This window comes from Neodiprion lecontei, chromosome 7, assembly GCF_021901455.1.
Source record: "Neodiprion lecontei isolate iyNeoLeco1 chromosome 7, iyNeoLeco1.1, whole genome shotgun sequence".
NCBI classification, from domain to species: Eukaryota; Metazoa; Arthropoda; class Insecta; order Hymenoptera; family Diprionidae; genus Neodiprion; species Neodiprion lecontei.
Genome location: NC_060266.1, coordinates 24,675,861 through 24,702,169, shown reverse-complemented (window position 1 = coordinate 24,702,169; position 26,309 = coordinate 24,675,861). Strand labels below are relative to the sequence as shown.

General features: G+C 42.2%; 1 protein-coding gene across 3 annotated transcripts in view; it reads left to right on the top strand.

Moving 5' to 3' along the window:
- Positions 1 to 26,309, top strand: part of LOC107225112 (hemicentin-2) — a 165,269-nt gene that overhangs the window by 77,383 nt on the left and 61,577 nt on the right. For 2 of the 3 annotated variants that reach the window (XM_046744780.1, XM_046744779.1), the window contains exons 3-5: positions 15,471 to 15,846; positions 16,315 to 16,550; positions 24,815 to 25,156. In XM_046744780.1, the coding sequence (XP_046600736.1) occupies positions 15,471 to 15,846; positions 16,315 to 16,550; positions 24,815 to 25,156 (954 nt within the window). The remainder of the gene's footprint in view (positions 1 to 15,470; positions 15,847 to 16,314; positions 16,551 to 24,814; positions 25,157 to 26,309) is intronic. The other variant, XM_046744781.1, reaches the window with a different exon arrangement.

Genomic DNA, 26,309 nt, shown 5'->3' with positions numbered 1-26,309 from the left:
GTATACGCCTATGCATACGATTACGCCGTCGCCCTCTTGGGGTGGGCTTCCATCCGAAGGCAAAAGAAAAAAAAAAAAAAATGGAAAGTAAAGGAAAGGGAAGAAATGGAAATATATTCTCAATTCTATTTTCTCCCTTGCTCTCTCACTCTCTCTCTAGCTTTTTTCGGATAGACACTTGGATGCTGAAACACTGACGACTATTGTTGAGTTTAATTATGAAAGTTTATAAGTACCTGTATGATGTTGTAGAATGTTTACAACCCTGAACGAGTTCTTTGAGATAGATGAAAAGAATTTGATGAAAACAACATTTTATTTTTAAACCAACATCATGTTTTTCTCAGTGTCCTCATCAGCATACGAGCTTTGGATCATATTAAATAAATATATATCGACTGCATCATGTCGTTCATCAGGGATTAAAGGATTTAGGAAACTCGTTAAAAACTCTTCTTCGTCGAGCCTTATTCATTCAGTCTGGACTTTGTAGCATCGATGTGAAAAGAGCGAAGTGAATGAAAAAGAAAAAGGTGAAGAAGAGGGATAAAAAAATAATGTTTCTTTTCTGATAATTCCCTGCGGCAGAAGCAGGGTACGGTATACGACACGGACCGATCGACCGATACAGAGACACCCGGGGAAAACTGTTGGAGAGATATCAGGATATTCCACTCAAACGTTCCCAAGGGTGGATGAGACGGGATACTTATTACAAGGGCGAGGCTTGGCGCGGTAACACGGCTAAGCGGTCAGGACTGATTGCTTCTGGGCTTCGGTCGGCATCGTCGAGTGGACGGAGGGATGAGGCAGAAAGTGACAAAGAGGGTGGAGGGTATATACGAAAAGAGCCGAGGGACCGAGAGGAAACCGCAAGCAAAGCCGGTTGCGCTACCGCCTTTTCCTAGAAGGTAACACGGTCAAAGCGACGCCCTAGGGGTAGGAGGCGACGTATTCGACGGGGTGTTTCGTTCACCGCCTGAATCTATCTCGCGCGGAGATGAAGCAGAGGGGTCGCTGGGGGTGGGGGTGGGGGATGAAGGGCTTTTGGGATTAATCGGGGGAGCCTTCCGGCCCCACCGGATGCTCCAGGAATTCGGTTGTCCCTTCGAAACCGCACACGGCTCTATCCGCAAATCCGTTGTTGTGCTTCGATCACTTTAGCAGCTACACAGGTTGCCGCGGAATATTGCGATTGATGTTATTGGAAATCAATTCGCGGTTTTAACTGACCCGAGTGAACGCGGTTGAGCGAATAATTTCACCGAGATAGCGAGCTCCTTTTGCTAGCTTGCGGATTTATACACGTAGGTATCGTGTAGCTGGCAACAGAGGCGCGGGGGGTCATTTTTAAAATGAAAATTCTTAAGAAACTGCTTTCGCCCGAATCTCGTAATTACATTTCCTCTTTAGATATTGTGAGTAGTAATAGAAGGGGGATTCTGCGACGAGAATCCATCTACTGCGCATGCGTACCCGCGAGAAATTTCATATACGCGATGACGTCACAGCGATCTACAACTGCCGTACCGATCGGAAGGTGAAAAACGCGCTGCTTTATCGACAATTCTATCGATCGATAAAAAATTTTTAGCAAACCAGCGTGATTTTGATTTTTGATCGATATCACTGCTGATAAGGCAGCGCGGTTTTGACCGGTTCCGGTGGATAAAATTGTTGTTAAGTCGGTGAGATTTTGACGATCGTGTCGATCTCTCCGACGTTATCGCGGATTTCAAATTTACCGCGGTTGCGCATGCGCAGTAGGCCGAGCCTTGTCGCAGAACCCACTTAGATTATTGTTATGGTGCACATTGTAGATTTTCTACATCGAAAGGCTTCTGCAGATTAACCGATCAGGGTAGTCTCGACGCTGAAAGCCTGCGGCTAATTGATATTCGAGAGATCGTTAGATCTTTCTCCCTATCCGATACGCGTTATAGATATACGTACGTTCATCTCGCGAATGCATAATAATTTTCATCAAACGACGGAACGAGGCGGCTAACAGCAGCAGCGTAGAAACGATGAGAGAGAAATTAACGGTTAGGTGAATGGAATGAATCTACCATTACACAGCTTTTGAAATATTAATCCTGATATTCCATCGACATGCAGGGTCTAATTGGATGGCCGGGGGATTGATGGTTTGAAAAATGGAATCAAAACACAAACATACAAATATGCAGAACTGAAATGCAAATCATATATTCATATCCTTATAAATCGCGACCGGTCGTCTCTTTGATATGCTCTGCAGAATCGGGGTCGAATTGCCCGTCAACCACTTTGGCTGGCCCCGAAACGTAGAGGTGGAGGGGGGGTAGATCATTATTGCTGCTGCTCCTGACTAATTATTTTGAAAACGTACGCCAACCCCCCCCTCCGTTCCAGCTTTGCGTATCTACTGCCTCTCGATTATAGGTGTGTAAGGTAGAAACGGTACTTGCCGAGTGAAATAATTCAATAGAAACTAAAGCTTTCGAAATTTCATTCATTAGCCTTTTCATCTCTCTCTCTCTCTCTCGCTCCCCCTCTCTCTTTGTGTATATGTGTCCGCGTCTGTGAACCTCGCCCCCCCTTTCATTTTGCCCTCAGTTTTCGTTCCTCTCTATTTACCCCCTAAATTTTACCCTCGATCCAACCGCGGCCGCGTTATACATTTATTCTCTCTCTCTTCCCTTTTTTTCTTTATCTCCTTACTCCTGAAGGGGGATTACGGATATATGCCCCTTGAATATCATACTCGACGAGCTGATGCGAAGCTAACTCACTTAAAGTTTAATTTTTCGACGAACCGACTCGCAGCCATGCTCTCCCTTCCTGCAAATTCTCTATACATATATTTCTCTCTCTCTCTCTCTCTCTCTCTCTCTCTCTCTCTCTCTCTCTCTCTCTCTCTCTCTCTCTCTCTCTCTCTCTATCTCTCTCTCTCTCTCTCTCTCTCTCTCTCTCTCTCTCTCTCTCTCTCTCTCTCTCTCTCTCTCTCTCTCTCTCTCTCTCTCTCTCTCTCTCTCTCTCTCTCTCTCTCTCTCCTCTCTCTCTCTCCTCCTCTCTCTCTCTCTCTCTCTCTCTCTCTCTCTCTCTCTCTATTTCTTCTCCCATTTTTCATTTCTTGCCGTAGCGCCGTCATTTTACACAAACTACTCTAAACCAATTTCGCTCGCTTCGGCAACGCGATCCCGGAACTAACAGCTGTAGCACCAGAATGTGGCCGCCTGGCTTTTCACGCTGTCCCAGGTTTCTACGTTTCGACCGAGCTCGCTGTAATGCCAATTTGTTCATTTTCGTGTCTCGATATCGGACCGAGCAAACCGCCCAACGAGGAAATTAAACAATCGGCGAAAAGCGGGGCGCACGCCGACGACGAAAGCGGCCTCGAATTAACCCTGTCGTTTCGCCTCGTTGCCCTGCCTCTCGTTTCTCTATCCACTTCTCTCTTCTCGCTTCTCGACCTTATTCGTAATCCCGATCCAGACCCTACCCACCCTTCGTTTCCTTTCCTTCCCTTCCTTTCACCTTCCATCCCTCGCATTAGCAGGGTTTTATACTTACACAGGACGCTGCTCGACCTCCTCCCGAGTTATTCGGGAACAAACTAAACTCTCGTACTCTTTGTAATTGCGTTACCTCGAGCTTGGATTTTTTTTATTTTTTTTTCATTTTTTACATTCTGTAACTAAGGCTTATAATAATCTACGGTTAATGTAAAGAAATTGATTTTCCTTGCTTAGCAAGGAGATTATGTAAAAGATATTTGATATGAAAAAGCTTGTTCTTATCTGTATAAATCTTGCGATGAGGATTTACGCTTGACATGTAATAGTAAATTTTAGCGACAGAAAGAAATTACTCGTATAGATGATTATTGCGAAAAGTTGTCGGATGAAATTAATTGATTGATTCAATAATAGAAAGGAAAAAAAAAAGAAAAATAAGTAAATAAAAGGAGGTTAAGAAATAAAGATCCGCCGATTGGGAGAGGGAGGAGGGGGAAGAAAAAATGAATAAAAAAACACAAGGCAACGGTGGCGGATTGCGTCTGGAAGGCGAGGGAGAAACGAACCGGCAGCTATATATAGCCGGGCAAAGCGGTAATAAATATCTCGTAGATTTTCAAAGCGTCGGCGACGCCATCCTGGCATCCTGGCATCGCGGCGTCCCGGCGTCCCGGCGTCTGGGGGTTGGGAATCCGAGAAGCCTAGCAAGAGTGCAAATAAGATTAGGCGTCGGTCTTGGTTTGTTTCTTGGGGGTAGCGCCGGGTGGATGGGCAGTTAGTTTCTTACTCCTGGGAAAGGAAAAGGAAAGGAAAGGAAAGAAGGCAGGGCCAGGAAATAGGAATAAAAGAATCCCCGGCTGCTGCTGCTGCTGCTGCCACCATCACGGGGGTAAAAGGAGAGAACATATAAAAAAAAGAAAGAAAAGAAAGGAAAAAAGGATAAAATAAAGGTTATTTATCGACGATGACCGAACGAAGCCTGACGCAACACAACCGACAGAAACACCATCATCGTACATAACCAACGACTGGCAATTTGTCCTACCTAAATCCTTCTCGTTTTTCACTTTTCCACCCGTGGTGGTAGGTAGGCATTACAGACGCCAGAACGATGTAAGAGAGATAGAAGCTGAGAATATCTTTTCGGTTGGTAGCAGATGCGCTTTGTTCTTTTCTTTTCTTTTTTTTTTTCTTTTTCCTTACTTTTTTTTTCTTTTTTTTCTGTCCCGAAACTAACGCGATACCGGTAAGTTAAGGTAAGTGTACCAGATATCGACCCTCACCCAATTATAGATTAACGAAAAAATTCATTCGCAACGTCTAAACCATCTAGCAATTGGTTTTTCAGCTGTTGAGAAATTGACAATTTGTGCCGTCAATTTGTAATCTTTGAAAATAAATTGGTCAGTAATTGGGTCTGAACGTATCAATAAATGTTAGACTTACCTTGTAGACTTGTTTATGAAATACAGATTTGGAACAACGTTTATTTTTCATCCTCATTCGACGATGTAGGATTACAATCAATCTCGAGTTCGCCTCGGCGACAGCCTCGTGATTGATCTTTATGAAGTAAGACAATTGAAATCCAATGTGGCGTTCCTTAGGTACTTGATTTCCCACGGGGTTGAAGTTGGTAACGTTATCGTAACGAAACATTGGACAGAAATGAAAAGAAACTAAAATAGAAAAATTTGTGTTTTCCAATTTTGGAAGGAATGAAAGAGCTATATTAACAAAATATGAGCATTTCTTCCTTTATTATACGCTTTACTCAGTTATAGACAATTCGAGATTTTATTTATTTATTTACTTATTTGAGAAAAAAAAAATCCACACAGTTAATTAAAAAAGAAAGAATCGCACTCGAATTATCAGTGAAAAAAAAATTGAACCAACCTTACGTCCATCAAATTTATTTCCAAATCATTTTCTATCTCCTTAGAATCCCGTATCTTTGTATAATGATGAGTTTTTTCTTTTTTCGCTTGGGTTAACGGAATATTTCATCCGATGAATAACAATCGTACTTACAGCACACTGCGTTACACCCTCACTTATTAAATGGATACTTATCGAAGTGCGAGTAATTTCAAGTTTTTTTCAAATATGTTACGAATAATAATTAATGTTGTATAAAGTCTTGGGACTAAAAAGACCGTTTTGATTTGCGCGGCGAAGCGCAATATCGAAGTTTTGTAATTAGGTACCGATGTCGTACGAATGACAAGCAGCGAGAACTCATTGTTTACTATGTATATATTAACTAACTAATATACAATAATAACGAGCAGGTATACAGGATTCGTACGCACAGGGTAAAACCTGAAAAACCGGGAAAACTCGGGTAATTTCTTACGGCAGTGAAAAGTTAGGGAATTTCGAAAATAAGTCTGGAATTTTCAGCCTGTCGAAGAAATAAACCCGTTTTGTTTTATACAAATTACTGTCAATCTTGAGGTAAAAGAAAATAATTTTTTACTTCAAATTTTGTCTCCTCGCATCATTTCGTACATTCCATGTATATATTGCTTGATACCAAACCTTCTTTTGTTTTTTTTTTTTTTCTTACGTAAAATCGCAGCTTGTTGTTTATAAATTGATAATCAGATGTTAAGTTACTTATCAGGCAGGATTCTAAGAAGACAATAACACACATATCGCAGCAGTGCCGCGACGTAATCGTGCATATAATGATAACAATAACAACAACAACAATAATAATAGTAATAACAGTAATAACAATAATCGTAACAACGATAATAATATCAGTCAGACGGGGGTGCGAACAAAGAGCGCTGCTACGAAAGCTTCGCGAATTTTCAACCGCGCTCCGCGGTTCTTGATTTTTTCTTCACTAGCTCACCGATAACAAGGGGCGTGTCCATATCGTTATGCTATCGGAAAACTGTAAATATTACCCACCGGCAGTTTATTGCCCTTCGTTTTTCTCTCCCTCTTTCTCTCTCTCGGCTTTTTTAAGGGTGCTTTTCGACTTTTCGAGCCCACTTCTTCATCCTTGACCTTATTCTTACTCGATGTTTTTTTTTTTTTTTGTATATATGTACTACTCGAGTTCTCGATGCTACCAATTTCAGGCACCAGGGAAAAGAGATTAAGGTGGGAAAAACCGATCGGAAAAAATAGCGAAGGAAAACGTTTTGAAACGTTTTAAAAAAAATTTTACTCCGCTTTACACTACCTATTTACAACCAAGACGTTCATATCAATGCGGAAGAGACTTTTTCGATAGAGAGAGAATAAAAAAGTGTAAAAGAGGAAAAAAGAATATCGTCAATATTTTTCTACCATAATTTTCAGCCCCGTGTGGTATAATTTCATCAAGAATGTTAGGTTCATTATATTATTATAATATAAGGTAAACAAAATCGACGGCAAACGACTTTTTTTTTTTGTAATGCAGATAACATTTACATCCGCTTACGGTATATAATATTAAATTAGGTAGCTCCTCCATTCTACGCGCGTTTCTTTTTTCTTTTTTTCGTCCTTCTTCTCATTTTTCCTTTAAAGATTTATTACATCGTTATTTCTCTTTTATTTCGATGTATATTATACGGTACAGATATTTCTCTTTAGTTTGGGTGAAATTTTTACGACCATCATTCGGAGGCTTCGCGTGTCTCGTTGATTCTGCGCCAAAATTGAGGGGAAAAGTAAGAAGGGAAAAGAAAAGATCATAAGAGAGATGGAGAGAGATATCATTTGAAATTGAAAACAAGAGACGTCGTAGTTTTTTCTTTTTTTTTACCAATGTTTGAACACGCTGCCTAGTTTTCAGATTTTTGAGATAGGAAGCTGAACGGGCGAGAGAAATCGACGCCGGATACTCGTAAGTCTGTACGACTACTAAGCGAGCTTTTCTCACCGTAGAAACAACCTGGAAACCACCCCTAATTCTCGGGGCAATGTCGTCTATCAACGATTGTCGGATTTCGTTAGCGGTGAATTCGAGTAACGAGATTTCGACGATTAACGGCTAAGCCCCCATTCGTAGTGAAACGGGCGAGAGAAAAATTGACGGAATAGGAGCAGGAGCAGCGGCAGCAGTAGCTTCGTGTGTATATATAGGGCATTCCACGTCCAAGTATCGGACCGTGTACCTCACTCCGTTAGATTCTGACAATTTTTTTTTTTTTCCCGTATCATGTTTTTACCATCCCAAAAGGGTTTCGGACATTTTTTCAATGTTCCTAGAAAGTTTATCTTAGGTACGTTATACAAGTTTTTGAGAAAAATGTAGATTACACCGTAGCCCAAAACATCAATCACTGTATCCTAAAGTTTATTTTCTAGTTTCTTGTAACGAGTGGGATAAAATGGAAAAAAAAGGCGCGCAATTATTGAGGAAGAAAACTCTGCAACTCTTTTTATTTATTTTTTTATTATTCTTTCTTCTTTCTTCATGGTTCTCACGACGTCGAGCTGGTCAATAAAATATAATATAAAAACGCTTGCTCTTTCTGTAACGATTAATCATCACAGAGTGTAATTGATCGCGATATTACGCTCGAGTAATTTTCACTAGGTACAACAAGTTCTCGATCGTTTTATCTCTCTCTTTTCTCGTCCCGGTCCTCGTCCTCGTCCTCGTCGACGACGACGACGTTGTCGTTATATTACTTTCAAGCTTTTCGTCAGTAGCAGGCATCCGCCGTTCGTTGGTCGGCACGCGACGTAATGAAAAAGAAAAATGACCCTACGGCTCTGCGGAAGGAGAGTCGGTACAGCGGCAAAGAGAGGAGAGGAGAGGAGGGCGTTAGGCACGGACGACACGTCGCCTGCCATATAGATCGTTGCGACCTGGACCATCAGCGTCTCATTAATAACGCTGGCGCCCCGACGCTTCTTGCGCCTCCGTTAACCGGAGAGTGAAAGAATATCGGAACATGGTGAACAAAGGGCGAACGCCGATATAACGAGCGTAAAATTTCGATATCGGGCTTTTTCAGGCGGTAACAGGTTGACCTCTTGTCAAACTGTCATTAATTAACGGTGATTCCATGCTACGGTAACAAACTCGACGCGTTTCTTAACACCGAAACTAGTTTCCCTTATAATATAACTATAAGGCCCGGATAAACATGGTATGTGTTGAAAATTAGAAAATATGCGCACTTGTGGAATACTCAAATAAGGAATGAAAATGATTTAAATAAAAAATGTGTATTTACACAGTAGTCCGGGCCCTACTAGTTACCTAACAATCACCTTTTTAACAGCTAAAATTTCGTGCTTCGCAATATTTATATAACGACGAGGCGAAAATCAATTATTTTTATATTGACAATCGACATTGATTATTAATACACGCCGTAATTTTATACCGTCGATGAGATATGCGAAATTGTTTCGAAGCGGTCTCGGATTGCGTAAATGAGATACGGTAGAAATTGTACGTGAAAAAATGTTGAAATTGAGGGAGGAAGAATATTCATAAAAATCTGCTTGTACAGCAACCTTATCCCGAAGAAGATGAGGATTTTATTCATCTGTGTTTAAATATTCTTAATAATTTTTTTGAGCCTATATATATACGTACATATATAATACATTATATACATTCAGGACGATTTTCAGTTGATTAATAACACTGTTATATACTGTACGTAATATATACATGTATACCTATATATATATATATATATATATATATACCTTTTACCTACCCATCTCGTTTTAATTATGAATAATTACGTGGGAGAATATAACCAAGCGGCGTAGAGCTATTATACGTGCGTATAGATGGTACTGTATGTGTAGGTGTACCTATATACGATGCGAGGGAGAAGAAGGGTGGAGCAAGTCGAGATGAAAAGATACTGGCGGGGATAAGAGTCCAGGACCGCCGCAAGTAGGAATAACAATGATCTCTTCCCTTCGGTTGAAATGAATATTAAATTAATATTTCATGTACAGCTCCAGACTACGTATATGTATGTGTGTACACAAAAAGTTTCAAATTTTTCGTTGACCTAGTTTTTAAGAAAAATCGATTTTTCTGCCATTTTCCTCAAATACGATCATTTGCGATTTCCATAATATTCCGAACAAATGATTTTCGACCAATTCGGAAAAACAAAACCCCACAACTTTCACTCGCTTTAAAACTTTTTCCCAAATGCACAATTCTCGAGTCAAGTGAAATTACATCTATACAATACCTACTCCTAAACGGCGGGTCGAAAAAAAACTGAACAATTTTTAAAAAGATGTGCACCCGATGGACTAGAAGTAGGAAATAAATCGGCGACCGATTCCATGTGGGTTGGAGTTGAACCTTGTTCTCGTTCATTTAGACCACCCGGAATGCATCTTATCTAACTACACGGTTTATTTAAACACCTGTAGAGACATTCTGTGCACGCGTATACGTACCGAAGTTTCGGGCTGAAGGGAAGTTTGAGATGATATTATTGTGTATTCAATCCCTTTATTCAAGGACCTGTTGTTCTTGTCCTCGTTCCCGTTTACGTTGTCGTTGTCGTTGTTGTTAGTTGACTCAACCCCTCCAATTGCACTCGTCGTTACCGTCGTGTCGGAATCCCGCGGGTCGTTTCAAATAAAAGTTATACTCGAACCCGTCGTTTCTGTTACATCGGTTGATGAATAATAACGACTTCGTTAAAATTAATTTATTGTCATTGTTATTATTATTATACTCTTCCTCCTTGTCCATCTCCTCGGCGTTCGTTTTCTCCTTTCCAATCTTATATAAAATTCTTATTACATCATACGCAATTTAGATTCAGCCGAGTCGTTCTGATTACCCGACCGATTATCCTTCCTTCTCCTCTCGTTCTCCGTCTGTCTTTCTCATCGTCGCCACCTTTTTTTCCCCCAATCTGTTTCTACTCCTCTTTATCATTCCTCCGCCGAGTAATTAACGAAGATAAAACCCCATCAACGGGGCGCGTTTAACTGCAATTATAATATTCTTTTATACATAACTTTTGTTATATATGTATCTATAACGATATATGTATATAACCTCTTCGCTGAGAGGGCAAAGAAAGAAACATAAGTAGAGAGTATATACGTGTATTTGAGGAGATAAAAAAAAAAAAAACAAGAAAGAAAAAAAATAGTAAAACGAAAAAGAGGAGGAGAAATCCGAAGCAAACTTCAATAAAATCGTTCAAACAAGGAGGAAATAAGACAGAAAAAAAAATGGGAAAAGAAAAATTAAATCCAGGGTGAGAGGGTTAAACTTCTCGAGCCTGAGAGAGGGTCGATATTTCGAGAGATGCCTCAGCGAGCAGGGGAAAATGTGAGTGAGTGAGTGAGTGGGTGGGTTGATGGAGAGACAAGGGAACAAAGACGAGGAGAGAAGAGAAGCGAGGAGAAGAGAGCGAGGATTCGGTTGAGATCGATGCGTGCCGCGGACATTGATCCGGCGATATATGTAAGATGTCGGAGTCCAGCGAGGTTGTCCGCATTAAATTGCGTTACGTGGGTGTATATCGGCCGTAGGTATATGTTTGTATTGTATATATGAAGATTAGGGTGCGAAGAAAAGAGAAGAGAAAAAAAAAAAAAGGTCACCTTTCAAACGCGCATCAAAATATTGGTAGAGTATCTCGAACAGAAAATTTCATCAATACATGAGCTTTTAATATTGACGCAATACTATTGGGTATGGTGTATAGGGTGGTAGGCGAAGTAATCAAGTCGCAGGAGAAATTGTAAGGATAGAAAAGTGGAAGAAGTGAATGTAGAAGAAAAAAAATAGAAAGAAATAACGAAAGAAAGAAAAAAAAAAAAAAAAACGAAGTAATATTCGTTGCAACTCGGCGACTCGCTATACACATGTACTGTACATGGAATATGCACTCGCGCTTATCAAGTTTTACGTACGTACATGAACGTATAATACGTATGTCTAAGAAAGTGTTAAAGACCTCGTTATAAGCTGCTTACTTTGCTAGTTACCATCACCTCCGTCATAGCACTCTCTGCCACCTCGAAACGGAAAACTAACAGCTACTGAACTTCACTGCTCGACCCGCAAGTGACAGGTTTTGAAAGAGCTTGTCGGGACCTCGGTTAGTTTCTTAATTTTCCGCCCCCCCCCCCAAAAAACAGTATCTCCAGCCTACTTTAACTGGGGGAGTAGGAAAAGTTTTCATACAACGCGGTTTTCAAACGATCGTTAACCCGCCTCGTTATACAGTTTACACGACGTTGGTTATACGGAGTTTTACTTTGCAACCAGCCCACGGCTCGAGTAGAGTATACACACGTTTATACGGTGGTATACATCCATATATATATATATATTCTTCCGGCTTTATCCTGAAACAATGAATTTTTTCTTCACTCAATTCACGTATCCAAAACCTCGAGGAGGCAAGGAGTAAATCTTTTTCCAAAATCGCGGAGGTCGAGTGAACACCCTGCGTTCCTGCTCCCATTTATAAAGTCATATTAGTGGTAGGTGGTAGGGTGGTAAGGGAGAGCGAGCGAATGTGCGGCGGTTCCTGGGAGCCACTTAAGCCGCTTAAAGCGTCGTCAAGGTACAAGCGGGAGAGGCCCGAGGTGACGGCTACGGGGCTGAAAGGAGAGGAGGTGGAGGACGAGGATGAGGACTCCTTGGTCTGGGTGTGCCGCCGAGGGCGAGAATCACTCCGAGCGCCATCAAAGCCGTTCGTGCCATGAATTTCTTGGCGGATAGATTCATTCACAGGGCGATTCCGGCGATATAGTACACACCCAGACCTCCTTGTACAACCACATTTCCACCTCCATTCGCGGAATGGACGTGCTCCTTGGGCGAACCTTGTGATCTTCATCCCTCTCTCAACCCGTTCCTTCTTCTCTTTCTTACTCCTCTTCGCGTATAATACGGGTGGAGGATATGGAAACAATGCCGATGCCACCGTACCTGTCACTCTTACTTAAGGGCGCCAAGTTGCTCGGTTACTCACCAAGCCGCAAGGCGATTCCCAAAACTTGGCACTGCATCCTAGCTCACACTTTAACATATGTAGTGACATATCTGATTTTATCAAGCTCTGGAAACGTACCACTTTACGTATACCTACCTATCGCGGCTCTTGTTTCTTTAAAGCCGTGAATCCATTGTCAGTTCATCCGATAAGCAGCGGTCTGGAGTGAAGGTTACACTTGACGTTTTTTCATTATAAAAACCAATTTAATTGTTCCTCCTGCTGAATATTGAACGTACCTTTTTCGCTTGGTCAGCAGCAACGTCTGTATGGGTATGGTTCGGTCCAATTATAGTAGTTTTCTCGTTGTCCGTTTATACGCTTGGCGTTGTGGTGAAATATGGAGGCGAGAGTTTCTTTCTTCCTTCCGCTGGGCATGGCCTTCGTGCCAGCTAGTCGAACGAACGGCGAACGAACAAACAGTATGGCAATAACTCTCTTTTTATCGGACAGCAACCCACAGCCGCCAATTGTATAACAGACCTCTTATCTCTATCTTGTATCGATTTCTTATCTAATTTATTTCCTATACCCGTTGCAACCCCCTTTTTCCTCCAACTACTATTCATCTTAGAACCACCACTCGCTTCTCACACTCCTCATGCTCCATCCTCCATTATCAACACTTCATTATTTATAATATAGAGTTTGTTTTATCCGATGCTCTATATCATATACGAAGAGGAGGGAATCGATTCTTGTTCAGTTTTTAGTTACAACAGGATTGGAAAAGAAAAAAAAAGAGACACCCTCCGATGATTTCGTTAATTGGAGTGTAAAAGTGGAAAAGCGATCAAACACGTTGGAGTCAACAACTGGTACCAGGATTATCTCTGGACGACTAGAAGAGCAGAGATTCGTGAACATTGTACACTATGTATGTACGTTAATCAGGGACGCGGTACAGTAACAAACGAGGGATGGATAGCTAGCCAGCCATACCCTGCACCGTGAATAATGCATGCGGCTGTGTCGAACACCGTCAAATGGCACCGGCTGCCTGTATCCTTGACGGTATATGCAGTGTTACACCAACGCCAGAATGCAGCTTAACGGTTAATGCCCGTTTCCACGTCCGGTTTCCGCATGCGGCAGTTTCGCGCTACGTTGCAATTCACGCCCTACTTTATAGGTGAATAATAACAATAAGAACAGAATCAGCTGCTGGAGCTTTTCCACCATGTAACAAGAGCTCCTGCGAGGAGGAGAAGGAAATTCCTGTAGCTACACTTGGGTATCGAAATTTTTCTATACCCTGTATGAACCGATCGATAAATCAAAGTGATACCTAGTTTCTTTTCTTATTGTCTCGTGGTATGCAGGTAAGCTTGTAGTGTCAACGACAATGAAATTCTTTTGTGCAAGCTGCGGTCTCGAGCATGGAATATACTCACCCTTTCGATAGCCAGCTTTTGAGTGTCAAAAAGAACAGTGGTCTCTTTTCTTTGGTGCATCAGATGAGCAGAATTAAAATGACAGGGAGGGTAATGATAAGAAGAATGGAATATCAGAGAGCGAGAGAGCGAAAGAGAGAGAGAGAGAGAGAGGGAGAGATCTACGTTTGAAAGTAATTTGATTCTTTGGAGTATCAAAAAGGTATTCAGTAGTATTTTTACCCTCAAGATTTCAAAAGCTGATTGAAATATTTGAGTGAAATATTGAGAGGAATGATGAACGCCCGATAACATATCCAAATAAAAGGGAAAACCGATTCAAGTCGGACGGAAGCCGGAAACACCAGAGTGTATTACAGATACGCCGGTCGTTACTTGCGGATAAAGGAAGACAAAAGGTCGCAGGGGTGAGAAGAAAACTCGGTCAACAATTAGTTTTTCATTGTCTGTTCGTTTTCCCCGGAGGAGAAGAAGAACAAGGAAAAGAAGACGAGGAAGAAGAACAAGAAGAAGAAGAAGAAGAAGAAGCCGTGAAGGGGAGTGGCGGAAACGAGGTTGGGGACTGAACGAACGGCGTTGTCGCAACTTTATCGAATTCCGGAGGCAAGGACGACGTTGCTAACTCGACTCGCCTCCGTTTTGCTGCTACTACTGTTGCTGCTGCTGCTGCTTTTTTAGCTGCAGATGGTGGAGAAGAGGAATATTTACCATTTTATTCGAAGGCGTGAGCCGTGCGACGCGGTGCTTCGCGAGTTAAGGGCCTAATTTTAGCCACGGGACTCGGGAGGGAAACGTTCCTCTGAGAACCGGAAAGAGGGACCGAGTCCCGAATACTAAACGAATCGCACGTGCTCTATCCTCCCTGTGCGGTATGGAGTGGTGGTAGTAATTTTCTTTTCTCTCGTGTACGTGTGTGAATAGAAATTTGATATTTGAATTCAACCGTGTATCTACCATTTACGCACGCGGACTTTGCAAAATTATCACTTGGAACCTCGCTTCGGGTGAAATTGTGGAAAGCGTGAGAAGTGAAGGAACTGTGTTATTAACACTTGCGGTTGGAATTTTTCATTTTACAGTAACTCGAACTATTTTGAACTTTGGTTTGATGGTCAACACCATTGTAAAAACAAAAGACGAGTGCTTTTTTAGCTACTTCTTTTTTTTGGACGGAGGAAAAAGTAATAGGGTAATAATATTTGTTGACGTTATTGGGCATATATTTAAGTATAATACAAAAAATTGTTATCAACAAATATTCAAAGATGGTGACACTGTAGCCATTCTCGCGAGACATGCGGTACGCGGTATATTTTTTGAGTATTTGTTGATAGTAAATTTTTGCATTTTACTTATATGTATGCCTCTAAACTTCCTCAAATATTTATTATCTTATTACTTTTCCTTCCATCCGAAAAAAAAAAAAATGGTGCGAGACAACTGTCCGCAGGTTATTAATTATCTCTTTTGGTTACGATCTAGGGAAACATTTTTCGGCCAGATAACTGGAAACAATTTATTTACAGGATTTTGAATCTTGAACATTGAAATCACACCCTTCGATCACTACGAAATTCAATTTCACTAACTATTTCGTTTCGTTTCAGGTTCCGTGAACGAAGCTGGGGTCTTCGCTCTACGAGGTCGGCAGGAGGGAAGCCGAAGGGCGCGAAGGACAACGACGACGACGACGAGTACAACATCGACGACTACGAATTTTAATGGCGTCTTGACGCCGGTTGTCGATATCTCGTCACCGGTGATATCCGACGATCTGGTCGAGCCAGCGGCTCTTTTGGCACCTGACGAGGAACCCTGGCCAACTAACGGACCTCTCGGTTCGGTACCGGTCACTTCGAGGGCTCAGGGAACCTCGGGGTCCCCCAAAACCGGTATCGAGATCGTCGCCAAGCCCCAACGCAAGGTCGTTCTACCCTGCGAGCTAAACGCGAACTACTCCAAGTTCCTGCTTCCGGCGTCTAGGTGTGGGAAAATTTGTAAAAGTTACTCTAACTTCATATTTTGTATGTCTGTAAAAGTACAGGAACTGTAATAGGAATGTACGTACGTCAAATGTACCAAAGTACGAAAAAAGATACTCGTGCCTAGGCACTTTTACAACTCTGCACGGAGATAAAAATTTAATGTAGATTTTACATCTGCTGTGGTGAATCTATATGGACTGCACTTTTTTTGAGTCAAATCTATATTTTTCTTTCAGTGTGACGTATGATCCTAAATTCAAACTAGGAAATTAATCACATTTGTCACAGTCCATAGAATTCAGGCGTTGAGGGAGTCGAATTTGAAAAATATTAGTAATAGTATCATCTGTTACTTAACTGTAGTTCACACGGAATTTGAGACAATCCAATAACGAACCTCACAAGTTTGAAACTCACGAACCATGGTTACCATTCACGATGTTTTCTATTGTGCTGTTTGTTCCAGAAGCTACAGAGTCCGACCTGCTACCTGGGTTCATAACGGCAATCCCGTAGACATGATCACGATAGATACGAGGACCGAGATGAGCGGTACCGGGCACAGGTATATCGGGGATTCGACAACCGCCGCCCTCCACATCGATAACGTCAGGCTAGAGGACGACGGGACATGGGGTTGCACCCTGGAGGACGACAGGGGAAAGATCCTTGCCGGAAGACCCGTGAAGCTCGTAGTGTTGGGTGAGTGGATGAAAACATCATCAACGCTTCTCTTCGTGTAAACCCTGCACCCTGATTACGGTCTTCTTATCAGTTTTTTTTTTACCCCGATTCGTTATACAGCCGTTCGTAACGTTCGTCGTATAACAGCCACGAAAAGAATCCCGATTAGTCTTTTGATCTCGTTATCGCGCACCCTCTCTTGGTTCGGGAAACCCGAGATGCATATACTGTACTACTGTAACTGCGTTGGACGAATCGAGGAATTGAATTTAACGTTTACTCCAGACTCCCAGATTTCCGGGAAGGTAGATTATATATCGCTAAGGGGTAGTAGCAGTAGTTCCTAATGCGAATCTTACGCTGGTGGAGAACCTGGACCTCCTCTCCACGGCTATCAAACTCCGCCAAAGGGCAAGAGCAGACACACTTTCCATTCCTTTTTCTTCCCTTTCCTTTACTTTCCTTTACTTGCCTTACCTTCCTTTCCGGGCACGATTTCGCTCCATCCGTTTCATCCCCATCGATCACTGAGATATCGGCGAGATACACGTGTGTGTGCGCGTATATATATGTGTATCGCCGATCGAACGAACGGACGCCAGACGATGAGGAACATTGTACTTCCGGACGGATATCGACGCTCTTAGACGACTTCCATGGGTGAGGTTGGAAGGAGGAGGAAAGGATCTCGCGTCCGACGGATGCCGGATGGCTGATGGCTGATGGAGAAGGCGGAGTAGTGGCCGAGTATAAAAGGGAGTGCAGGAGAGAATGCCGTACGTCTGCAGTCAGCTATCCACTTTCATATCTTTTTCTTCATTTCCACCTGCGGATCAACCACCTATGGATCATCTCCGTTTCTTTTCTCTTCTTTTATGTCGAAGATTCCATTCCGAGGGTGGAGCTTGGCGGTGGTAGAGGGAATTCTAAACGGGGCTGGAAATAAGGAGAAGACTGATAGATCCGGTTCTAGATCGTATAATAGATCGGATAGCTCTGCGATTAAATCGTCGAATATGACAATATTTAATTTGAGACGAGAAGCTTTTTGAAAAACCGCTGGCTCGTGGGTTTTTCGACTCTCTTTTAACTTCTCAAATGTTATCTCGAGCGAATCGTATACGTTGAAAGAGTTTGAAAGATCAAGAGTCGAGAGTCTCGGTGATCTCGGACAACCTGAAGAACATCGACAAAGATCTTTTACAGCTTGGCGAATATTTTATCATGGATGGACAATTTTATAATAACAGATAACAAAAGAAAAAGAAGGAGTAAAGAAAAGTAAGCGTGAATTCTCGGAATTGGAAAACCTCAAGCCTCTGACGATGGTCTCGAAGGGTTTTGGATTCAGCAGCCACGTGAACCTCGTTAAACCTTCGCTCCAAAATTTCCATGAATAACCATAACCGCTTCGGTGTTTCAGTAATACATAGTTGATGCAGCAGGTTTAATCAGTGCAACAGCATCAAAGGACTGCACCGTATGCACTTCGACAACGCAGCATCGCGGCAGCATTAAACCAGCGATGCGTAGGAGTTTCGAGCTAGTCGCCGGCTACTAACTACCCATTGATTAGCCGAGAGGGTGACCCTCTAATTAATGGTATATTACAGGAGACAACGCGCTCGACGATGTTTCCCACTCCAAGGGACGAATGGATCTTCGCTAGACTCGTCATGCTTCCATGAATATCGCATAGATATCCTCCTCCTCCTCCTCCTGCTGCTGCTGCTGCTGCTGCTGCTTGTAGAATTTGAAAAGGGATCACTTGCCAGCCAATAAGTTGCATACCACGAGGGCAGCGATGCACTCTTGAAATAATTCCGTCACTCGGATATATGTAATCCTTCGGAACTTGGATCTATTCGACGAGATATCTTCTACCGGATAAAAATTCCGCCCGTATAACATGGGGAGAGATTAACGTCGAATCGGTGCGCGTCTCTTCCGATGTTCTGATTCCATTGCTCCTGAAATTCTTCTTGCATTGTTTCCGGCTCGACAACGTTCCACTTGTACTCCCTAACATGTCGCGACGACGTGGCAACCCGGTGTGTAATCGGCCGGATATTCGTATGGTCGAGGTAATCAAACGGCAGGGAATTGTATTCCCACTTGTCAACTGGCTGTCTCGAGAAATCTTCCTCCTTATACTTGCTTTATCTCCGTTGGTATTCCCTTTATTTCACTATACTCGCGGTAATTGATACACACACTAGACGGGGAACTCTTGAAGCGGAAACTGGGATGGAAAATTTCTAACACTTTTTCTACTCTCTTCTCCGGTGTTTACTTCTACGTGGTCTCGGCGGGGCGGACGATCCCATAAGGACCTCAAAGGGCATGGCAACCGACCAACTTTTATACGTATCTCCTATCTCTTCTTTTCTCTTTCACCAGGAAACGATCTAGCAGCTAGGTTGTGTACTACACGTGAACTCTCTCGAGTCGGAAACGAGATAAAACTGCAGTCAAAGATTTTCTCTTGACGAATAAATACGGTTAGGTTACCTAGCTCGCTGGCCGGACAGGAGGAAACGACAAATTCGAAACCTTTCGATTCAATTTCCTCTTCTGTTTACTGTGTACCTTACAGTTTGAAAATAAAATCTAACCTGATATATATATATATATATATATATTTACCACTGCAGTTGCTATCCCGGCATGCATCACCATCGTGCATTGAATCAGTTAATTTCGACATCAAACAACGAAACTTCTTTCTATACTTCTTCGCTGCCGTTTCACCCTTTTTCACTCCGATATCTGGTACTTTAATGTCTGATGTTATAACGGGTATACTAAAAAACCATCACGTTTTCGCGATGGATCGATAGATCATTTCGTGGATTCGAGGAGGGCGGTTTCAGGGTTGAAATTTTGACGTGTCAAAAGTCACGGACCGTCGCTTCGGTTCTTTCGAGGTCGGTTGGCATCCTTCGTCGTTTTCTCGATGGGCTGTCGAGACGGGAGGATCGACGTCAGGAATCGTCAGTCGGTTGGGTCAGAGAATAGAGGTTGGACGAGGCGTTGGATCGTGCTTTCCCGATGCCCTACGGCCGAAGCTGAATTAGAGTTTGGTGAGACTGACGTCTACAGGTAGGAAGGAGCAGATCCTTGTGGGTAAAGAGAGAGGAGGGATAGACGCTTCTCTAAAGTGCTGTCAATCTGAATTTCCTCGAGAACAACGAACGCTGGCCGTTCGGTTCTCACTGCGCTGCACTTCTCGCGAGAGTGTATAAACTAGGAAAAGAGAGGGAGAGAGAGTTTTGCAATTAGTGTCTATTATAGGGATAACTTCGTTTCGAAAAAAAACTTGAACTCTTTCTCTAAATTTACAGAGCATCTGATGGAAACTTTTTCATTTCAATGTTAAATGGGATTTGTCTCTTCTTATTTCCACTTAACGCCGATCTTTTATTTACTTTGTTCTTTCCATCTCAATCCTAATCCACTTCTCTATTATAGGAAAAATTGTACGTACGTTAAATGGCGAGATCGAGGAGAATTTTTACAGACAACGTGCAGGGTTATTGATTTCCGATTTTCCCGTTTTAATTCCGTGGTACGTTCGGTCAGTCGATTAGTCAGTCGTCGAGAAAGATTTTTCCATTTCGCGCGTGTGTATATATATGGAGCATTCCACGCCGACTCACAATCAGTAAACTGTTGACTACGATATTTTTTATTATGAATTTATTTGAAAATGCTTTTAGGAAGATTTTCAGGAGTTGTACTAACGTAGGAGAAATCGTTGGTGAAATTAAAAAACGTCACGGTCGACGGTTTACTGAATCGGCGTGGATGCCTCATATGTATGTATGTATATCGAAATACGACTTTTTTTTATTTAGAAGTGCGGACTATCTTAGAGTTGAGGTAAAAATCTAAGAAAATTAGCCATTTGTTTTTGAATTATTTGAAGTGGATTTCAGGGGTGGGGTGAAAAAAAATTTATCAATACCTTAAACAAGGACCTCTGTAATATATATGTAATATATATGTAATATATATATATATATATACACACACGATATGGAAATATGTAATATATATTCCTCGAGCAATCAATTCACTGGAAATTACGGAGGAATAATTGGAAGCTGAAAGAGAAAATGTAGAAAACAGCGAAACAACAAAGTGGAAGAAAACGAAAAAAAAACTTGGAAAAAAAGCACCGTGTCGAAGTTGAAAGTTAATTCCCTCCGCAAAAATTATTCGCACCAAAACAACAAAATCGACGGTAAGAAAAATTCGTCTGCAAGAAAAGAAGAGTTCTACGGAGTAAAAAAAGTTACGGGCGGGTGTGGAGGGGGGAAAAGGGTAGCTAAACACATTTCAACGCGGGCGTATGTTATTCCTCTTATTCCGTGTGAAATCGGGCGGGAGGCGCGAGTGAAGATGAACGAGCAGGTTTGAGGACCTCGACCCGTGCGTTCGAGGGCGGTTTTTCCGTTCGTGCTTTATGGGCCACATATACGTGCATACGTACATACATACATGCATACGTTTTCCTACCCGGGATATAGAAATGCTCGTACATACGTTGCCAAAAACGTGAAAGGGAGGAGAAGGGTTCGTTGGTTCTGCTACGTTTTTATCCGGCTGCTCTCGCGGTGATCGTTGCCCGGCCAATCTCAGCCGGGACGGACAGGGGCAATTTTTCGTACGCGCCTCGCGTTTTCCCGCTAGGATATTTGCATTTTAAAGGATCCTCCCCCTCCCCAAGCCTTCATCCACCTTCTGTCTGCCCAGAGTTACGTCGACGGACGCGTTTTTGAACGGCTCGACGGCGCGTCTTCGCGAAAATTTAAAACGATATTCCTCCCTCTCCCTCTCATCCTCACGTGTTATAACTACGTTGCTTGAAGAGAGAGAGAGAGAGAGATGAGAATTTGGAAGTAGGTGTATTGTACGCTTGTTTCAATCCCCCGTACCTCATACACGTCCCATTTCTCTTCCTCTTATGTCTATATGCCTCATTGTCAGATACGGTATAAATTACTGTGTATGGATACATGCGTAAAGGTGACGTGAAAAACGTGTTTTTATAACGAATTATGGGGGGGTTGGGCAGGGTAGGATGGCAGGTGCCGGTCGTGGGTCGACCCCGAACTCCTGTATAACATGCTAAAATATGCATGATAATATACAAGGCGTGCATGCATGTGAGCAAGGCTGTATCCACGGATTCTACGCTTTTTGTTTCAATCACTCTTTGAGTGGGTTGTTTTTTTTTGGGGGGTTTTTTGTTTTTTTTTTTTGTTTCTCTCTTCTCTCCTCTCCTCTCCTCTTCGGTATGTGCGCGTGGTTGTTCTTTTGAAGCTCCACCAGCGAATGATAAAGTGTGGCAAGTATTAAACACGTCAGCTACTACTACGAACCCATTCCCAACGGAAACACACTGGCGAAGATGAATTGTTGGTTCGTTCATTCGTTCGTTCGTTCACTCGTCCCGCCCGTTCTCTCCCTCACTCCCTCCCTCCCTTTCACTCTCACTCTTACTTTTCTGACGCCTCGCTTCCTTCCTTCCTTCCTTCCTGCCTGCCTGCCTCCTTGTCTCTTCTCTCCACGTGCCGTATAAATAACCTTTTCCACGTGGCTACGCTATCCCAACACGCTCTGCTCTCCAATTCTTTTTTTTTTTTGACATCCTCGTACCACTATAACTACAGCTGATGCCGACACTACGCATCATGTTTATTCCAAACTTCGAATTTTACATGTTTGGTGTTACGCACCTCTTGAATTCATTCCTATATATGTATACATATGTGTACAGGGTGAGTCAATTGACACTCCGAAAATGGGAGGAGCTTAATTGATGAATTGGGGCCCCACCTCTCAGCCAAACTAGCGAATGTTCAGTATACATACACCCATGAGTAAACATGACTTTCATATGCCAAGACGAACCCAATTGTTGTCATTTCGTGCTGTCGTCTTTTCTTTGTTGTTATGGCTTCATTATTGTTTCTTATTCACCGTGGTTACTTACATGAAGACTTCGAATCTTACTTTGATAACAGTACTAGTGTGACTTGATGACGTTATGTACTAAACATTTGCCAGATTGGGTTAGGGGTACGGTCTAATTCATCGACTAACAATAAGTTTCGTTTGACTCGCTCTGTATATTCATCACTTCGATCTGCTTACCTCCAAATTCTCACGTAGTCGATATCGACTGCAGTAGATAGGTTTTTTTTCTCAAACCTTGTGAATCGTCGGTTGCCTTCCGACTAGAAACGATCTCTCAGCTGTCGAAAATTTCAGCGATACTTGCAGTATTTCAAATAATCCCTACTAATACTGTATCAGTGGATTGTACTTTCGGTGTTTGAGCCTCTGCTCATTGGATCGATTCAAAATTTGAATATCATCAACTTTCAAACGCGTGAGCGAGTTCCAGAGTGAGAAAAAACTATAAGTGAATTAAAAAAAAAAAAAAATTGATTTTTGTAGACATGAAAAACACGGCGAGAGAAAATAATGTAGTGTTTTTTACTTTGATTCTAAATATTGGTGTTTTTTACTTTATATTCTAATTATTCAAAACCGTCGACGAATATAACGCACCCATTTACATACAGGTATGTTAAGTTAATTCCATATATTTTAAATTGAAGAAAAAGTCCAGTCAGAAGGACAGACGCAAATTCATGATTATAAACGGAATTGATACATTGGCCGATTGACTAGTTTTAACGGAATTGGTCGTGCTGCAGAGTTGCAGACTGGAAGGGGAGTTGGTTTGGTTAGTTAGTAAAAAGTGAAACGTAGTATATAATCTTTCCGCATCATGTGAAACAACCGGAGCGTCTGCTGCGTTGTTCAGACTTTTAAGGCAGGGTAAAACGACCGACGAGAAGAAGAAACGCCCCCGGGGGGATGAATGCGAACGCGTATAAACGTTAACGTTACTTTGGCGAGAGCATTCGTGCGTGTGTACCCATCGCATCGGATCGCGAGAGAGAAAGAGTGAGATAGAGAGAGATATATATATACAGAAGAGGGTAAGAAGAGGAAGGGAGAGGAGTATATAGCGGTGGATGGCGGTTGGAATTCACCCCTTAAATCTTGCCTATTTATTGGCTACCGAAAGCAATCTGGATGATTATTGGAAGAGACATTGCCGTTTCCAGAAATCGTTCTACGACTCAGTCTGTCTGCCTAGCCTCTCCCCGATTGGATTGCCTCAGACCCCCCCCCCTCACTCCGTCGAGGGTTTAACAGGGCGTCGCTGAATGTACAGGCTACACATCTTTCTTTCTTCCTTCCTTCTTCCCTTACGTTTTAAGGATCGATTTTTTACCCTCGACGAACGCACGCCGTTGACCGTCTCTCTCTCTCTCTCTCTCTCACACACACACACACTCACTCCCTCTCTTTCTTTCTCCCTTTCGCCATCCTCAGGTGTTAAATAACGCTTTGTCACGAGCCGTCGCGGGTGTGTCTGATACAAAATCGATATCCTTGATTCTGTTCTTCAGCTCCCTTGTTTTTTTCTCTTTCTCTCTCTCCTGTTCCGACACCACGCGGCTTTTGGTACAAGTTCGACGACGTCTCCTTATCGCTTGAGAGTTGTGGTGAAAATTTCTAACCACTTTGACGGGGTTGATGCAATTTCTTGAATTCGACTTTATGGCCTCACGTCAACACACCTGGGCGCGTGCAGCCGACCCCATAACTCTTCGAGATTACTATCCGCGCACGTTCTACGGATGAAAATCGGTCTTTCCTGGTATTTCCTGGTCTTTACCTTATTCTTATCGCTCTTGATATCGAACGGATACCGAGACCCGAACAGTAATTCACTCCCGAATTCGCTTCCGGTGACTTCAGAACCGAGGGGGCGTATTTACGAGGTCCTCTTTCTCCCTCATTCCTGCTGCTTGCCTGCCTGTTGCTTCGTTAAATAGGTATAGCAATCGTTGACGGCTTTGAAAAAGGCTGTTATAAAAAGGACAGAGAAACGTCCTCTCTCTCTCTCTCTCTCTCTTACTCTCTTGTTCACCAACCCAAAGTCATTTTTCCATATTTCATTAAGCAAATCTTATACCTTGCGCACAAATGAATGATAGATTTGAAATTTCAATCTTCGTATCTTCTCTATTTTCCAAGAATTTCATTTCACAACTGAATGTGAAAGCCGTGCGATCACGGATGAATAATCCATTCTCCGTTTCCACGTAATATTCAACGATCATTTTGTTATCACACTTGTTTTTTCTACGTAACTTGGGATCAACCTGACTACTGAGATGAAACTGTTTCAGAGGCCCCGAGAGCGACGTACCTGCTGATCGACGGGCGTCGATTGGATCCGGGAAATCAATTCGTTCCGGTTAAAGAGGGATCTGAACTGACTCTCGAGTGCGGTGTCGAAGGTGGCAATCCACCCCCTGTCTTGTCCTGGGGCATGACCCTTTCTCAGGCGACTTTGGACGGGCCTGAACAACCGCCCAACAATCTGACGATACTCCCGTCCGTTGTTGGCCGGCGTAGCGGAGCTCATCTGAACGTCCTCAGGGGTCATCACAACGCCACTATTGCCTGCGTAGCGAGGCACGTAACTCTTCATTCGCCGATGAACGCCAGCATACTTCTCGACGTGCAATGTAAGCTACCTTTATTTTTTTCATTTACTATCAAGTATTTTATCCAAGCGAAACGATTATATATTTTTTTCTTGTATTTTTTTTTTTTGCGACCCTTGACTCGATTCTGCCGTCAATATTTAATAAAACTAAAAACAACCCCCCCTAAAATGGGGTGAAAACAGGGTTAATTATCAATACATTCGTTTAGACAGTGGTCTTGAATGAAATTTGTAGGAATATTTATTTTTAGACGGGATGATTTTAGGCCGAGAATAGGTACAAACCCCCGATACTATCTATATATACCCATAAGTAGGGTCAAAAATACGTCTACGTGTTGAATTTTGTAAATCTAATGGTTATTCTGAGATCTGTGCTTGTCGACCAATGAATTCCAAGCATTTTTAATGTACGTCTGTTATCACATTTCTTCGCTAACGAATTACATTCACGAAGATACATTGTTTTTTTGCACATATTTATTGGTAACAATTACAGACAATTATAGATTCGTAAAAAAAAAAAAAAATACAGATCATTTCAAAGTTGAAGTATTTTCTTTAGCTGCAAAGGCAAAAAAAAAAATAAAAAATTCACCACTTTACATGGAATATAAAAGAAATGACAAAAAAAAAAGAAGAAAGAGAAAAAAGAAAAGGCGGCACTATAGTGGTTTTTGTGACTGAAAGGTTAAGCAATCACTACACTACTATTGAACAACTAATTGACACGATACATGGTTCTACTTTTACCTGAGCTGTTGTTTGGTAATTCCGAGTGCCTTTCGTGCAGTTTTAATCGTTTAGGCACTCGTCCATCCATTAAATTTGCACTTCTCCATTAGCACATCCATTTGTTAGTCATACACGTGTTCTTCACTTATCGACGAATCGTTCTCGATAAATTTTACTCGTATATACTTCATCCGTTGGTTAAAATAAATGCATTATAGACTAGCGACAGAAATTCTGTGGCAATATTTCACATCTCAACGACAATCTCGCAACACGCGCAGATGGTCTTCTAAGCAAAGTTTGTTAGAATATAGTGCATGAGTTGGGGGGGAGGGATGGGGGTCGACGTCACTCCCTCCCCAAAGCATCCAGTTTTTGAGCGATAGCTGTAACCGGGCGATATGAATCGGTTCGTCAGCTTTGGGGGTTGTTGCAGA